At 39.0% G+C, this 16261-nt stretch overlaps 1 protein-coding gene across 1 annotated transcript in view; it reads right to left on the bottom strand.

Moving 5' to 3' along the window:
• CEP152 (centrosomal protein 152) overlaps positions 1 to 16261 on the bottom strand; it is a 94993-nt gene that overhangs the window by 31817 nt on the left and 46915 nt on the right. The window contains 5 exon segments of the mRNA XM_025884337.2: positions 4723 to 4855; positions 4988 to 5116; positions 5870 to 5979; positions 6777 to 6905; positions 11793 to 11997. Coding sequence (XP_025740122.1) covers positions 4723 to 4855; positions 4988 to 5116; positions 5870 to 5979; positions 6777 to 6905; positions 11793 to 11997 — 706 coding nt within the window.

Consider the following 16261-nt stretch of genomic DNA (forward strand, 5'->3'; position numbering starts at 1 on the left):
GCAAACATTTGTACAGGAATGTGCATGGCGGCATTAGTTGTAATAGCCAAAAACTGGAAATAATCCAAATGTCCATCAACAGGTGAATGGATAAACTGGTTGTAACATATTTATACAACAAAATACTATTCAAAAATAAGAAGGAATGAACTATAGATACACACAACAACCTGGATGGGTCTATATAAAATTCTAGGAAAAGCAAACTAATCTATAGTGACAGAAAGCAGATCATGGTTGACTGGGGATGGGAGGAGAGAGACAGGGAGGGAGAGGAGGGAGTATTTCAAAGGAGCATGAGAAAACTTTTGAGAGTGATGGGTATGTTCATGGTCTCAAATGTGGTGATGGTTTCCACGTGTATAAATATGTGAAAACTTTTCCAAATTGTACACTTTAAATACAGTTTATTGTATGTCAATTATACTTCAATAAAGCGCTACAAAATTAAAAAATAAATAAATAAAAAGTGAAACTGACATTTATGTTTACACCCCACCCATCATGGGACCCATTAGATATCATAGCCCAGAAAAAAACCGTATACTTCTGAAAGACTTGTATTCAGATGCAAGCCAAAAATTATTACTCTATCTTAAAAGTTACGCCTGCTGTAATAAATTCAGATTGGTATATTTTTTTCATTACCCAAGACAAAAATTTTTATCAAAACTAGCTGAAATATTATCAGATAGTAACTGTCAAGTGTCAGATAAAATTTAATAATTTAAAGTATTAATATAACATTCTCTATTTACTCTAAGAATCCAGTTGATCGAAAAATTCCAATAAAGCTCTACTTGGGGATCAAAATGGCCTGTAACAGTTTCCATTTGAAATTTTTTTAGATGGTTCTCTGGACATTCCACTGAGATGCCACTGAAGCCCACAAAACACCATGCCAGAGAAGTATACACTTCACATACCTTTTGCCAGGCGGCAACAGAGCTTGTGCTCGGTGTCTCTTTTCCATTAGCTCTGATTCATGACTACCTGGTTGTCTGGGTTTTTTCTGGTTCACACCTGACCTGGCTTATTTTGGTCTGAATTGCCATCTGATTCCTCTCCACCAATGGCATGTTCCAAAAAGATGCCACCTAGTTTTTTTCAGTGTTGTGCAATTTCAGAAACTCTCTGGTGACTAAAAGACCCATTTCCTCACAATCAGGTCATGGAAACTAGTTGTACTAACGCTATAGGACCGTCTCAATCACATGGCTGAGAAAGTTGTCCAGGCTCACATCATATATCACTGTTATTTTTTGTTGACTTTAGAAGGAATCCTCAAATTGTCTTGTGTATATCTATCCTTCAGGAGTTGTTTCCATATGTATCTACACTTCCTTTTGACTCACAGCAGAAAACTGCTACCAATTTTCTGTGTATTTGTATGTTTGTGCATAGATCAGCTTTTCTACATAATAAGCCAGCCAAAATTTAAAACTAAACTAAAATAGCAAACATCTATTATTTCTCATGATTCTCTGGGTCACCTGGGTGGTGGTTCTGACCTAAGTCAAAACAGCTGATCTCTGGAGGCAGTTGAGGTTATATGGTCTAAGCCGGCCTCACTCACATGTCTGGGTTAGCTTGATGTCTGGCTAGACAGATGACTTGGTCACATATTTAATCACCCAGCAGGTTAACCCAGATCATTCACATGGTGGTGGTCACAGCGTTCCTCAGAGCATCAAGCTTGTAAGCCCCAATGTATAAATGCTTTTTAAGGCTCTTTTTGCATATACTAATGTCCCATTGGCCAAAGTTTGTCATGAAACAGACCACCTCTTACTGAGAATAGCTACAAAGTCACACTACAATAATATTGCGTGCATTCCCTGACAGGAAGAACGTGTGGCCATTTTTGCAATCTACCACAGCGAGGAAAACCTTGCTTCCCTCTCTTTACAGAAGTAATAGATTTATTGAGCACAGGGATCTGCCATTTGACCACACTACAGGAATATCTAATTTTTAAAGTTTTAGCATTAAAGGGAAGTAAATTTTTGGATGGTTTTAAAACATTTAAACTTGATTTGTATGTCCCAGATAGCAAACGAACTCTAACTTCTAAGGCCTGACTTAGCATGTATTACAGTTGTATAAATGAGCCTTAAGGTATATAGAAATGACATTATGAATGGGAATACTGCCCACCTTTGCCTTGTCTGCAAATTCATGACCTCCAATGATTACTACACAGTCTGAAGGGTTCTGTATGATGTTTTTCCCATTCTCTGAACAAGCCAGGCTAACACGTGAGGGAAGTTCTGTTAATAAAAGTTTTAAAACTTGGAATTGAGCTCCTACTTAACCCACAGCCTGACTCAATTAGTGTTTCAGAAAAGAACACATACGGAAAAGGAAAATACACCCTAGGGCTCTTGGGGTTACCTATCTTATAAATTCTGTATCCAGACTAAGTTACTGACCTGAAAGCCAACTGCAGGGAAAATGGCTTACGTTCTGCACAGAAGGACTACCCTTTCCTAGATTGCTTGAGTGTAGTAAGATTCTTCCATGGTGTGAGTATGAAACATTTCCTAGGAAGACAGACTGGTATATCTCTGCCTACCTCTGGAGGATATCAAGAGATTAATAAATTCTCTTAAAGTTCTGTTCTGACTGGCTTATGAAGATAACTAAGTTTTATAATGGGTTTATGTAAGTCTAAATAAAAAACCAAAGTGTTCCCAGAGAAGGAAAGAATTATATTTCTAGTGTGGTAAGTACTCGTGCCCTCTCAGGAGGGGTGATTATAAATACAAAGAGCTAGCACAAGGCAGTCTTGCAGGGCCACAAGTCTTCTGTACCCTCATCACTCTATTCATGTGCTAAATCCTGTGTTAAAAATGTATAGAACTCTACACCAAATGAAGAGAGTCAATTTCACTGTATTACAATTTGAAATTTTTAAAGAAAAAAATTTAACCTGTAAGTTTTTTTGGAAGGGCCAAATAGCAGTTTTAACTTTCCTTCCTTGTGCCCCTGCACAAGCATTCATGAGCCAATATCATATCTGCTGTTAACTGCAAGTGACTGATTATATGAGATCCAATTTTATAGCTAAATTGATTCTTTTAAAAGTACCAGAAAATATATTCCTGAAAAGAATGACCTCTTTGAGAGATTTTTTTTTTTTAAGATTTATTTATTTTTTGACAGAGAGAGACAGTGAGAGAGGGAACACAAGCAGGGGGAGTGAGAAAGGGAGAAGCAGGCTTCCCGCGGAGCAGGGAGCCTGATGCGGGGCTCGATCCCAGGACCCTGGGACCATGACCTGAGTCAAAGGCAGACGCTTAGCGACTGAGCCACCCAGATGTCCCCGTGGGCTTACTTTTTTCTTTTTTTTTTTTAAGATTTTTTTATTTATTTGACAGAGAGAGACACAGCAAGAGAGGGAACACAAGCAGGGGGAGTGGGAGAGGGAGAAGCAGGCTTCCCACGGAGCAGGGAGCCCGATGTGGGGCTTGATCCCAGGACCCTGGGACCATGATCTGAGCCAAAGGCAGACGCTTAACGACTGAGCCACCCAGGCGCCCGAGAATCGTTCTGTTCTTTGTCAATTTATATATTTAAAAAGAAAGAATCACAGTAGAGATCTTCTCCCTATTTTTTTTAAACATTACTGAAAGCTAAGTCCTTAATTTCTAAGTAATTTAATAACCCTTTTTTTATATTGCCAGAACTAACTAAAATAGCTCCCTTTAGAAGTTCTTCTTCCATTAGATGATAATGTATACATAGCATGTTTTTTTACCATACTAATCTATTCAAAAATAATCAAAATATTAAATGAGCTGAATTCCTAACCTGCTCTTTACTAATTCTTTTAAAGTCTGTAGTAGCAATAGCCTGCTTTAATGTAACTTTGTTCAGAAAACCTCTGTATAGAACATTTATTAAAGCCTTTAAAAATATTTCCTAATCTTGACGCAGGTGGCTTTCAAATTGTGGTCTGTAGGCTGGTCCAAAGTGGAAGGGAGAGTCAGACGTGCGTCTGGATGAGACTCTGGCCAGAACAGGGAAGAAAAGAGGGGCGACTGTTTACATGTGATTTTACTCCTGGACAGTCACCAATGGCAACTTGGAAGATTCAAGCAGGAGTAGGGAGTAGAGCAGCCCCTCCGGCTTCCCTAAAAGTGAGAACTTCCCTGAAAGATCGGGTCACACTAACAGTGTGACTCTGCTCTCCGTAGCTCCATATCACCACCTTCCCTGTCATAGTCCCAAGTTCAAATTCTTGCTCTTCTCCCCAGAAGAAGAAAATGATACTTAGGTACTGAGAGAGAAGTGGGACAGAGGAAAATGTGTCTGAGGGAATCTTTTGTGCAGTGCTCACAAGACTAGGTAGGTTTACCTGCAGCCAACAAATGATTGCAAAACGAGGATCCCTGGGTTTCAGACTCTCGGTGACTTGGGTCTACTCTTGTTTATTTTATTTTACTTTTTTATGTTTAGAACCCTGTTTTGCCTCTTAGGATAAATATATAAGGAAGAATCCATTTCTCCTATATGTATGCCATTTTCTACTAAGGTTTTCATAATCATCTCACTATTTACTGTATTTTGTGAGCTGTATTGGTGTGATACAGCCAAAAGTAAAGAGACATCTCTGTATGCCGTCTCCGGGTCACAAGAGAACAAGTGGACTGGTTTCCATGACAGCAGTGAGGCCAGAGGGATGAGATGGAGCAAAGACAACATGAGCTTGTCCCGTACCTTCTCCTGAGCCTGTTGCTCCTTTTCAGTGGTCTTCCTGAGAGCCGACTCCAGACCATCCTTCTCTCTGCACACTTGCAGGTAACATTCTTGCACGGCGGCCATCTCCTTATTCGTCTTATCTAAGTCAGACCTTGGATACACAACACCGGCAACTAAATGACCGCAGAACAATACAAGGGTTGCAGAATAATTTCCCTCTCAACTATGGAACAGGAGAATATTGTCTCTACAGCTTAAAGGGCAGCTACACTCTCGTTCTCACCTAAGTTGCAAGCGAGCCCCTTCATAAACTTCAAAGAGCTGCTGCTTCTCCAAAGCATGCTTTGCTAACAGGCTTTCCCGTATCTGCGCTTTCATGGCTTCATGGTGCTGTTGGTAAGTCCTCTCACACCTAGAAACAGAGAGTGGACAGTAGAATCTAAGGCAGTACCCAGCATTAGTAGAAACACCAAGATGAAGTAATTGGTTTCTTTTTCTTCCTTTCCTACCCACTTCCAACCTCTGATGCAAATTGTAATTAAGGTCAGGTTGGTTTTCCCCAACCAAAAGTGGTAATAATTCCCAATGGATGAGCTTAAAGAATCTTCAAAATTTTCTTCAAATGTTTCTAGAGAAAAATTAGAAACTGGGATATGAGAATGCCCCAGTCCTTCAGATAATAGTCTTTGGTTGAGGACTGTTTACAAAAAATTAATTGAAATAATAGGGTATAGTTCCAAAATTCCAAAGTATCTATATTAAACATAAATACTAGCAGTACCCAACTCACAAGTAAGTTATGTTCCAAAAATCTGTTTCCAAGTTTATGATTTGGTATTTGGAAGACATACTCCCTCCCACAGATTTCTTCCTTATAAAGAATAGTTTCCCAGTCTATAAAAACCATAAAGCTATACTATTTCAATGAACTACAGTTTTGATGGTGCTATAGAACCCAACCCATTACATAACATCATTCCCATGGAAAATGGGTTCCGAATTCTAATTTGAGAAGCCAGGGACTCCTCTTCTTCAGTCTAAGATCTCAGCAGGGAGGTTTCACTCCATAACTTCTCTTGAATTTTTTTTTTTTTTTTTTTTTTTAACATGGGGAGATGGGGGATGGAAGGTGGAGGCAGGCATTTGACCTCTATATAGACTTTACCTATCCACAGCCTCCTGTTTATCACGGTCAAAATCTTGTACCATTTGTCTCATCTGACTACATAAGTCTTGATTTGTATTTCTCAGTTTTTCTTCAGTTTTTTTAAGTTCCTAGATACAAAAGAATAAAGTAGTTAGAGGAAATAAACATTTTCACTGATTAGTCCAATCTTTTAATATCCTCTGTGCTTTAGCTCTACCCTGTAACACTGATGTATCATTTTCATAATTCTACAAAGTCTCTTTAAGCCTTGGAAGAGTATAGATTCATTTATTTGACAAGTAGCTTTCTGATAGCATTAAGACTTAAAATTTTGGGGGCATCTGGGTGGCTCAGCCGTTAGGCGTCTGCCTTCGGCTCAGGTCATGATCCCAGGGTCCTGGGATGGAGGCCCGCGTCGGGCTCCCTGCTCTGCGGGAAGCCTGCTTCTCCCTCTCCCACTCCCCATGCTTGTATTCCCTCTCTCGCTGTCTCTCTGTCATATAAATAAATAAAATCTTTAAAAAATAAATAAAAAAGACTTCAAATTTTGAATTCATTTTGAAGCATATGGAATGAAAACATTTAACCAGAGAAGTATTAGCTAACTGATGTCTAAAAACAAGTCTTAGAATTCAATAATCATCACAGCTATATAAATAAACAAGGTTTAACTTTTTGGTCAAGAGAAGAACACCTCTAGTAGCCATGTTTCTCTATAGACAGGGAACTGGAATTACACTAATTTACCTTCTGATAAAACTACTATTTCATGACCAATAAAGGGAAATGACTGGAATCCTTATTCACCTAATAAAGCTGTCTACTAAATCACATCGCCTCTGCATTTTTGAAAAGTCTGTTATATCCTTTGAATTTAGTGAAGTCATAAAAATTCTCACAAAATATAGGAAACTTTTTTAATCACCTGATTTTGTTGTTGTAAAATGTGAATTTCATTTTTAAGTCGCAGAATGTCATCTTTGACAATGGTATCAGAAGTAGAACAGCCAGGCCATAATTGATTAGTTGGGTTTTCTGAGGTCTCTATTTTAGTCTAAATGTTAAAAAGAAATCAAAAGTTTTTCAGGTTTTTAAAAAATTCCAAGTTCTGCTTTTGAACTAATTTCATACTTACAAAGAAATTGCAAAAACAGTGCAAATAATTTCCATATAACTTTTATCACTGCCCCCAAATATAACCATAGTACAATGATCAGAACCAAGAAATTAACAAGGATACAGTACTACTAACTAATCCACGGACTCTATACAAAATTCTCCAATCTTCTTCTCATGTCCTTTTTCTAGTTCAGGATCCAATCAACAATTCCACATTGCATTTAGTTGTCATGTCTCATTAGTCTCCTTCAATCTAGCGACAGTTCAGTCTTTGTCTTTCAAACCTATGACTTTTTTTTAAGAGTGTCAACTAGTTATTTTGTAAGATGTCTTTCAATTTGGGTTTCTCTGATATTACTTCATTATTAAATTCCGGTCATCCATTTTTTTTAATTTTTTTTATTTTATTATGTTATGTTAATCACCATACATTACATCATTAGTCTTTGATGTAGTGTTCCATGATTGTTTGCGTATAACACCCAGTGCTCCATTCAGTACGTGCCCTTTAATACCCATCACCAGGCTAACCCATCCCCCCACCCCCTCCCCTCTAGAACCCTCAGTTTGTTTCTCAGAATCCATAGTCTCCCATGGTTCGTCTCCCCCTCCAATTTCCCCCCCCTTCATTTTTCCCTTCCTACTTTTTTTTTTTTTTTTAACATATAACGTATTATTTGTTTCAGAGGTACAGGTCTGTGATTCAACAGTCTTACACAATTCACAGCGCTCACCATAGCACATACCCTCCCCAATGTCTATCACCCAGGCATCCATTTTTTGGCATGAATGCCACAGAAGTGATGTGTGTACTCTTCAGGAAACACATGATGTCAATGTGTGTCATCACTGATTATGATCAATAAATGAAGGTGGTGTCTGCAGGCACCTTCACTGTAAAGTAACAATTTTTCTACTTATTAGGAATAAGAAGCTTATGAGGAGAGACTTTGAGACTATGCAAATATTCTATTTTTTATCTTACACCAAGTTTAGCATCTATTTCTGTACTTATTTGTTTGTATAATCAGTATTAGCTCATAGATCTGTGTTTTATTCAACAGGTACAATTTTTAAGGCTCATGACAGACTTCGGCAAATTGTTTCCCACAAGGTCATGCAATGTACACTGTCAGATAGTCTGAGAGAATCTGTCCAACTCTCTTTGCCTCCATGGCAGTGCTATCTTGAAATAATTACTGTAGTTGATGGGGTAAGGGTAGCCAACAAGTGCTTTCATTTGCATTGCTTGCATTGTCATCACAGCAGAACCTCTTACATACCTTTACTTGTTTCTCATCTTCCCAGATCTGCCTGTTTATACGACTTCTCCTTTTCCTCTCACCTCTGAGTGTCTTCCTTATGTACCTTTATGAGTTCTTTATTCATTGCAGGAGCCATAGAGATTTTTTTTTTTTTTTTAAATATCTACTCCATTTGACTGGTTGGTTTAGGTATTTACCTGAAGTCTGAGCTCTCTTTCACAATGTCTAAAAAATATCCTGTGTCAAGATTCATTCTCCTCATTGGGCAGGTAATGTGCGTCTCACTCACGTGCGGGGTGACAGAACACCAAGGCTCTGGTTCAGTCTTCCAATTCAGAGCCTTCACTTTTCTCTACAGGGAGACTGCTCCCGTTGTTGACTTTCCCCTTTCACTTGCCCCCACTGCCCAGAAGCCACTGCTTCTACTCTAGTCAGAAAAGAGAAGAGCTACGAATACCTACTGTTACCGTCTCTCCAGATGTAGGGGTACTAATCAGACTTTCAAGGATTTTACTGACTCATTAGAATGGCTTTCATTTTTTTAACTTGTTCTCAACTTTTTAAAGTTTATGATACTCATTTGTGCTTCCTTCCCCACCGGCAAGTTTTTATTACTATGGAATGAAATGACTGAAAATAACATCATACTGATACTTGGGAAAACAATTTTCACAGCTAGCTATTACAGTTTTGACATATTATCACACTGCAGGCCCACAAGGACTAGGTACTTGTACCAATCAGCACAAAAGCCCTTAGGCAGATCTTTAAAAAGGAAAGGACCACTTGAGCGCTACAATGAAACTTCTTTCCGAAGTTGGAATACTAAAGACATTACCTACAAGAAAACAAGACACGTAATACACCAGTTCTCACATTATCTTCCTAATTCCTATGTCTAAAAATATTCTGGCTAGGAATCTTCTGAGCTGGCTACTGAGCACTGCCTATCAAGTACCTTGGAATCAGAATATGGTTTTAACCACAGCTCGTGGTTAGGTAATGATCTCTACTGAGTATCAGATACAGAAAGGCCTCTGTGTTCTATTATTATGCTAACAAAAAAATCAGTGTGGATATGGGTCCTGACTGCTAGACTGATCTTCCTAAGAACTTTACTACATTCTACCTTAATGGCCCAGTTGTTCAGTTGGAATGAACGGCACAGGATTTGGTCCACCCCCAATCAGTGCACAGTGCTGCATATGGACAGGCTCTTAATCTTCATCACTTATGATCCTGGAATGTCAGAGAGCAGCGCTGTTTGAACAGTCAGATGGTATGAAAGCAAAAACAACAGACTCCGTGATAATCTTTAATTGTTCTGTACAAGATGGATATGAGCAAACACAAAATATACTACAAGGTTATAAAGCAATAAATACTTTTAAATGTTCATAAAAGAAACATGCCAAGGAAGATTACATAGTAAATATTTTTGCTTGCCTTTTCAATCCTTTAAGAAAGGATTTTGATGACCTAGTTCTCTTTAAAAAAATATCCAGGGAAGTTTAAATTGACATGTTCTTTCTCTTAACATCTCTATAGCAAGCAGAGAAGCTCAATATTATTTCATTAACCTCAGGATTTAATGCCAGTTATGATATTATTCCAAAAATTGATATAATATCTATATATTTGTGGCTTCAAAGATTCCAGAAAGATTGAGCTTACACAATATAGACTTTTATTCACATGCCCTACTCCTTAGTTACACCAGTTTATTTGCTATATCCTTTCATATACTTTGGCTCAAGGCTGAAATGTTTCTTCCTACCTCTCTTCTGCATTTATCCCTCGGGACAGAGATCAAACATTCCCTCCTTAAAGACCTCACGAAGGCTTGCCTTACCATCTCCCCTACAAACATGCCTGGTTAGTTATTCCTTCTCAGAGCACCTTGTGACTAGTATCATCCTTATTACACAAAGTTATACATGTCCATCTCCTTACAGATCTGTACTGTTGAATATGGTCACCATTAACTGCATATGGTTATTGAGCACTTGAAAAATATCCATCGACAGATGAATGGATAAAGAAGATGTGGTACACACACACAATGGAATATTAGCCATCAAAAAGAATGAAATCTTGCCATTTGCAATGATGTGGATGGAACTATTCTAAGGGTATTATGCTAAGTGAAATAAGTCAGAGAAAGACAAATACCATAGGATTTCACTCATATGTGGAATTTCAGAAACAAAAGAGATGAACAGAGGGGAAGGGAAGGAAAGATAAAATAAGATAAAAACAGAGGGAGGCAAGTCATGAGAGACTCTTAACTATAGGAAACAAACAGGGTTGCTGGAGGGGTGGTGGGTGGGGCGATGGGGTAACTGGGTGATGGGCATTAAGGAGGGCACTTGAAGTAATGAGCACTGGGTTTTGTATGAAACTGAGGACTCACTAAATTCTACCTCTGAAACTAATAATACAGTGTATGTTAATTAAATCAAATTTAAATAAAAAATTAAAAAGAAATGTGTCTTGTCCAAATTGAAATGTGCTGTAAGTGGACAATACATGTTAGATTTCAAGGACTTGTCACAAACATAAAAAATGCAAACCATCTCATTAATAATTTTATATTGATTACATACTAAGAAGATAATATTTTGAATATACTGGGTTACATAAAATATATTAAAATTAATTTCACCATTACTTTTACTTTAATGGGATTACTACAACATTTTAAATTACATATTACATATTTCAATTGGATAGTGCTGTTCTAGATTCTAAATTCCTTCAAGGAATGGCCATTGTTTCTTTCCACTGAATCCCACAAGACCTTGCACAGAGTAGCTTTACCAAAAAAAAAAAAAAAAAAAAAAGCTTAAGCAGAACGATTTGCTCTTACTCCATATACCTCCCAACCCTGCTTTCAAATGTTACAGACTAAGTAGAAAGCTCATTAGAAATGTGGGAAATAAGCAAAGGCATAGTTTGAAGGTGTCCATGGGCTACTTAGATGACTGTCAACTTGAGTGTTTATCTAAAAAAAATACCTGTTGGTTAAATTACTACTTCCTCCAGCTTCATATTCCTCATCTGTAAAGTGAGGACACTAACTGAAGGATATAAAAGTGGAGTCAGTGATTATGACTTAAGTGGTTTCTGTGCCTTTCCCACTCATAACACCACCACTACATAATTAATTTCCTTATATAGAATGATGTTTATTACAGGAACATGGGCCAGAGAAACCTCATAGACAAAATGCTGAAAGATCTAGCTGTGGAGAACTTTAGACTAGAACACTGTTGGTACAAGCCAATCTTGAGGAAATACAGATACTTTGTTATGTAGACTGCTTCCTTGGATTTATGGTAAAGGAATTTTACCTAATTAGCATCTCATTTACGAGATGCCAAGAGGAACTAGAAAATGTATTACTTTATGTGGCATTCCCTTCTTTATACTTTACTCCTAAATAACGTCAAATGAAACCCTGGAAGACAAAGGTTTGATTTAAATGGGAAGACTGTAAGCATTTTCTTTATTAAACCTTTTAAAAATGTGTTTTTGACTCTACAGATTCTACAAACCTCAACCGTAATGCTTTTTTCATCTTTCTCCGCTTGTTGGAGAGCTTCCATTTTCTTACGACAGTCTCTGAGATCATTTTGTAACTGAGAGACCAGATGACGCTTCACCGAGTTGCTCCCCAGCAAACGCTGCACTTCTGCCTTCAGCTTCAGAATGACCTCATCTTTGGAAAGCTCGTCCTTTGGCTCTTCTTGCTGTACAATGCTAATGGAGAAATTATCATATTTAATGTTAAAGCAAGTAACAAATCAAGCATGGTTAGTCCTTGAAACTAACCGCAGTTGTGACCATATTTTGTGACCTATACAACTATACACAGTATTTCAAAGACAACTTTAAGTTCTGTCATACACAAAGGTATCACCCTTGCTATGTCCCCATATACAGAAGTCTATTCATTAGAAGACTGTTATTATGCTTAGACCACCTGCCTCACTGAAAGGAGTTCAACCATGTGAACTTCAATATGGCATGCTTTTTTTGCTTTCGGTTAAGTTGCATGCTGTTGTATATGTATGCCCTTTATGACCCTAAGAGAAACAACACGAAAATAAAGGAGGCAGTGAAAAGTAAAATAGTCATCCTAACAATTTCTGTATCTTTTTTTTTTTTAAAGATTTTTGTTTATTTATTTGACACAGAGAGAGAGAGCACACAAGCAGGGGGAACAGCAGAGGGGGAGGGAGAAGCAGGCTTCCCACTGAGCAGGGAGCCCGATGCAGGGCTCGATCCCAGGACCCTGGGATCATGACCTGAGCGGAAGGCAGACGCTCAACCAACTGAGCCACCCAGGCGCCCCTGTATCTCTTTTATTTATACACAAGTCTGGGTGGTTATCTGAGCAACTGGGGCAAAAATAACAAAAATAAAACCATGCTAATTTAATTCCAACTTTAGTTTCAATAAATTTCAAAACGGGAATGAGATGAGAATTCTGCTCCTTGCCATAATAGATTAAAAGTACCAGATTTCTCTTCCTGCCTTAAAAAACAAGAAAACCAAATAAAATATATGAAGTGATCGTTTTCAATCATTAGACAACAGGCAGGACAGCATAATGATCCTTCAGAAAAGGAAAACAAACAAGGTGAGTCCTATGATCCTTCCTGCTTTCTCCCTGGGAAATTTCCAGCCTGCAGCACAGGGCGAGAAAAGCCAAAGACTGCCTAGCAATCTCACCAAGTTGCAGAGTTCAGTTTGGGAAGGACAAAACGGATAGAATTTGATGAGAGAAATACTATGGGAAAGGTAACTACACAGAAAAAGAGCTCTAGAGATCTGTATATCCGTGTGAGACTATTACTGCAAGGCCAGGGAAACCACAGGAAAGGAATAGGGCTGGGAATACTGGGGGTTCCAATGAACCATAGTGGAAAGACCTCCTAATTCACAAAATATCAAATACTGCCTTAGTAATGGGGCCAAATTAGCCCCAGGTTAAATAAAGGCTGCTCTAAATCTGACCTAACAAAACCTATAAAGCAGCCTTAAAAGGACCAAATGGATTCCAGGAAACTTAAGTGTGCCACAGCAAAAGAATACCAATATTTTTATAAATACCACAAAATCTAACATCTCAAACATATAATTCAAAATATCCAGTATCCAGTCAAAATTTATGAGGCATGCAAATAAGGAAAGAAAATATAAACCATAACCAGGAGAAAAATCAATCAATAGAAACTGACCCAGCAATGATGCTGGCAGTAGAATTATATTCTATATGTTCAAGGTAAGAAAAAAAACATGAACACAATAAGAAATAAATGATATAAAAATGACTCAAACTGAACTCTGACTAAATGTTATAACATCTGAAATGAAAAATATCCTTGATGAGATTAACAGCTTATTTAATATTGCAGAAAAGATCAGCAGACATAAAGACATAACAATAGAACCCTACAAATTAAACACAGAAAGAAGACTAAAACAGAAATATACTGAGCATGTTAAGTTTTCTAACCCCATTGTAACTGAAATCCCAGAAGAGGAGAGAGGAAGGGGACAGAGAAAAAAAACTTATTTTTTTAAAGATTTTATTTCAGACAGAGAAAGCAAGCACAAGCGGGAGAGGGGCAGAGGGAAAGGGGGAAGCAGACTCCCTGATGAGCAGTGAGCCCAACAGAGGGCTCAATCCAAGGACCCTGGGATCATGACCTGAGCTGAAGGCAGATGCTTAATGAACTGAGCCACCCAGACACTCCCCAAATTTTTTTTAATGACCAAAATTCTATTTGATGAAAATTAAAATCCTATTAAAACGTATAAGCTCAATGAATCTCAGGCAGAAAATGAAGAAAACCACCATAAGTTATATCAACATCAAATTGCTGAAAACCAAGATAAAAAGAGAGCACAGGAAGACTCCTGGAGAGGAAAGAACCAGAGAAAGGAGTCATGAATTCTGTACATAAATGTGTACAAGCCTTAGTCTAAGCCCTGAACTATGCATGCACAGAACAGACCCACAAACCAGCAGAGCAAATATTTGGAGAATTTAACTGAAATATGAACCACACACACAAATCTCACAATTACTAACTTTTGAGCTATGCATACAAGGACAGATCCAAACCAATGTGGCAAAGGCTTGGACAAATAAACTGAGATTTGAAACACCTATACAAGTTTTGACACACATAAAAACGTCTAACTAATACAGGCATACCATGGTGATATCGCAGATTTGGTTGCAAACCACCACAGTAGAGCAAATATTGCAGTAAAGTGACTCAAATGAAGTCAACTAAGTGAGCAACAGCATTATGTCTAAAAAACAGTATACAAACTTTAATTAAAACATGCTTTATTGCTAAAACATGCTGACCATTGTCTGAGCTTTTAGTGAGTTGTAATCATAGAAAATAGCTCAAGAGAAATTATCCAATATGAAAACAGAAAAAAAATTGGAAAAAAATGAAGTGTCTCAGGAACTGTGGGACAATATAAAAAAATTTAAATTGTATAATTGGAGACCTAGCATAGGAGAGAAGAAAGAAGCATGGACAGAAAAGATATTTGAATAATGGTCAACATTTCACAAATCTGGTAAAAGACATAATAAATTCACATTTTCAATAAGCTCAGTGAACCCCAAATGAAATGAACTAAAAAAACCAAAAAACATTTAAGACACATCTTAATCAAAGTGCTGAATAGGGGGAAAATATCTTGAAAACAACAAAAGAAAAACAACACATTACACACAAGATAATGGTCCAAATAACAAAGATTTCTCTTCAGAAACCACCAACGGCACAGACAGTGGAAGAACATATCTTTAAAATGCTGAAATAAGGCGGCGGAGCAAGATGGCGGAGGAGTAGGAGACCTAGATTTCGTCTGGTCTCAGGAATTCAGCTGACTAGGGATCAAACCATTCTGAACACCTACGAACTCAACAGGAGATCGAAGAGGAGAGTAGCAACAACTCTCTGAACAGAGAAGCGACCACTTACTGGAAGGTAGGGCGTGCGGAGAAGTGAATCTGAGGCGATATTCGGGAGGATAGATGGCGGGTGAGGGGGCGTCCGTCGGCCGCTTCTGGCAAGTGCTAGAGCCGCGGAGCACAAAATTGGACCTTTTAGAAGTTGGCTCCGCTGAGGGACGTCACTCCAGTGGCTAAGCTGGGGGTGGAACCCTCGCGGGACAGTGTGGTCTCAGGACCCTCGGGGTCACAAAAAGACCGGGGGTGCCTGAGGGCAGCGAACTCCCAGGTATTGGAGCGGGGAAGCCGGCTGCAGAGACGGAGCCGAGGCGCGGGCTCTCAGCTTGGGGTTGCCATAAACTGTGATACGCGGCCCAGTCGGGCCACTGCTCCTCCAGCAGGGACCCAACAAGCGGCAGAGCCGGGGAGACTCCCCTTCCTCCCCCAGGAGGAGCGGCGCGGGAACGCACCGCAGGGATCTGCTGGGTTTGGAGACTCTACACGGGGTCGGGTGCCAGAGATAGGAACGCTCGGTCACAGGCCGGGTGAGCATGGAGTGTGGCCAGAGACCAGGGAGACGGGAGTGACTGCTTTTCTCTGGGGGCGCACTGAGGAGCGGAGCCCCGAGTTCTCAGCTCCGCCGGGTGGAGATTGGGAGGCCACCATTTTCACCCTGGTCCTCCAAAGCTGTACCGAGAGCTTGCAGGGAACAAAAGCTCCTGAGAGCAAACCGAAGCAGCTTGCTTAACGCAGACCGACAAGGGCGGGGCAATTCAGCCTCCGGCAAAGACACTTGGACACCACGGCAACAGGCCCCTCCCCCAGAAGATCAGCACGAACAGCCAGCAAGCCAAGACCAAGTTTACCGATCAAGGAGAACGGGTAAACTCCAGCAAAGGAGAATACTGCACATAGAATTCATGGCTTTTTTTTTACCATGATTCATTAGCTCATCAAAGTTAATTTTTTTAACTGTTTTTTTTTTAATTTTTCTTTTTCCCTTTTTCAACCAACATCTTATCAATCCTTTTTTTAAAA

The sequence above is a fragment of the Callorhinus ursinus genome, unplaced genomic scaffold (genome assembly GCF_003265705.2).
Source record: "Callorhinus ursinus isolate GAN/ISIS: 27379988/994484 unplaced genomic scaffold, GSC_fseal_2.0 scaffold25, whole genome shotgun sequence".
NCBI lineage: Eukaryota > Metazoa > Chordata > Mammalia > Carnivora > Otariidae > Callorhinus > Callorhinus ursinus.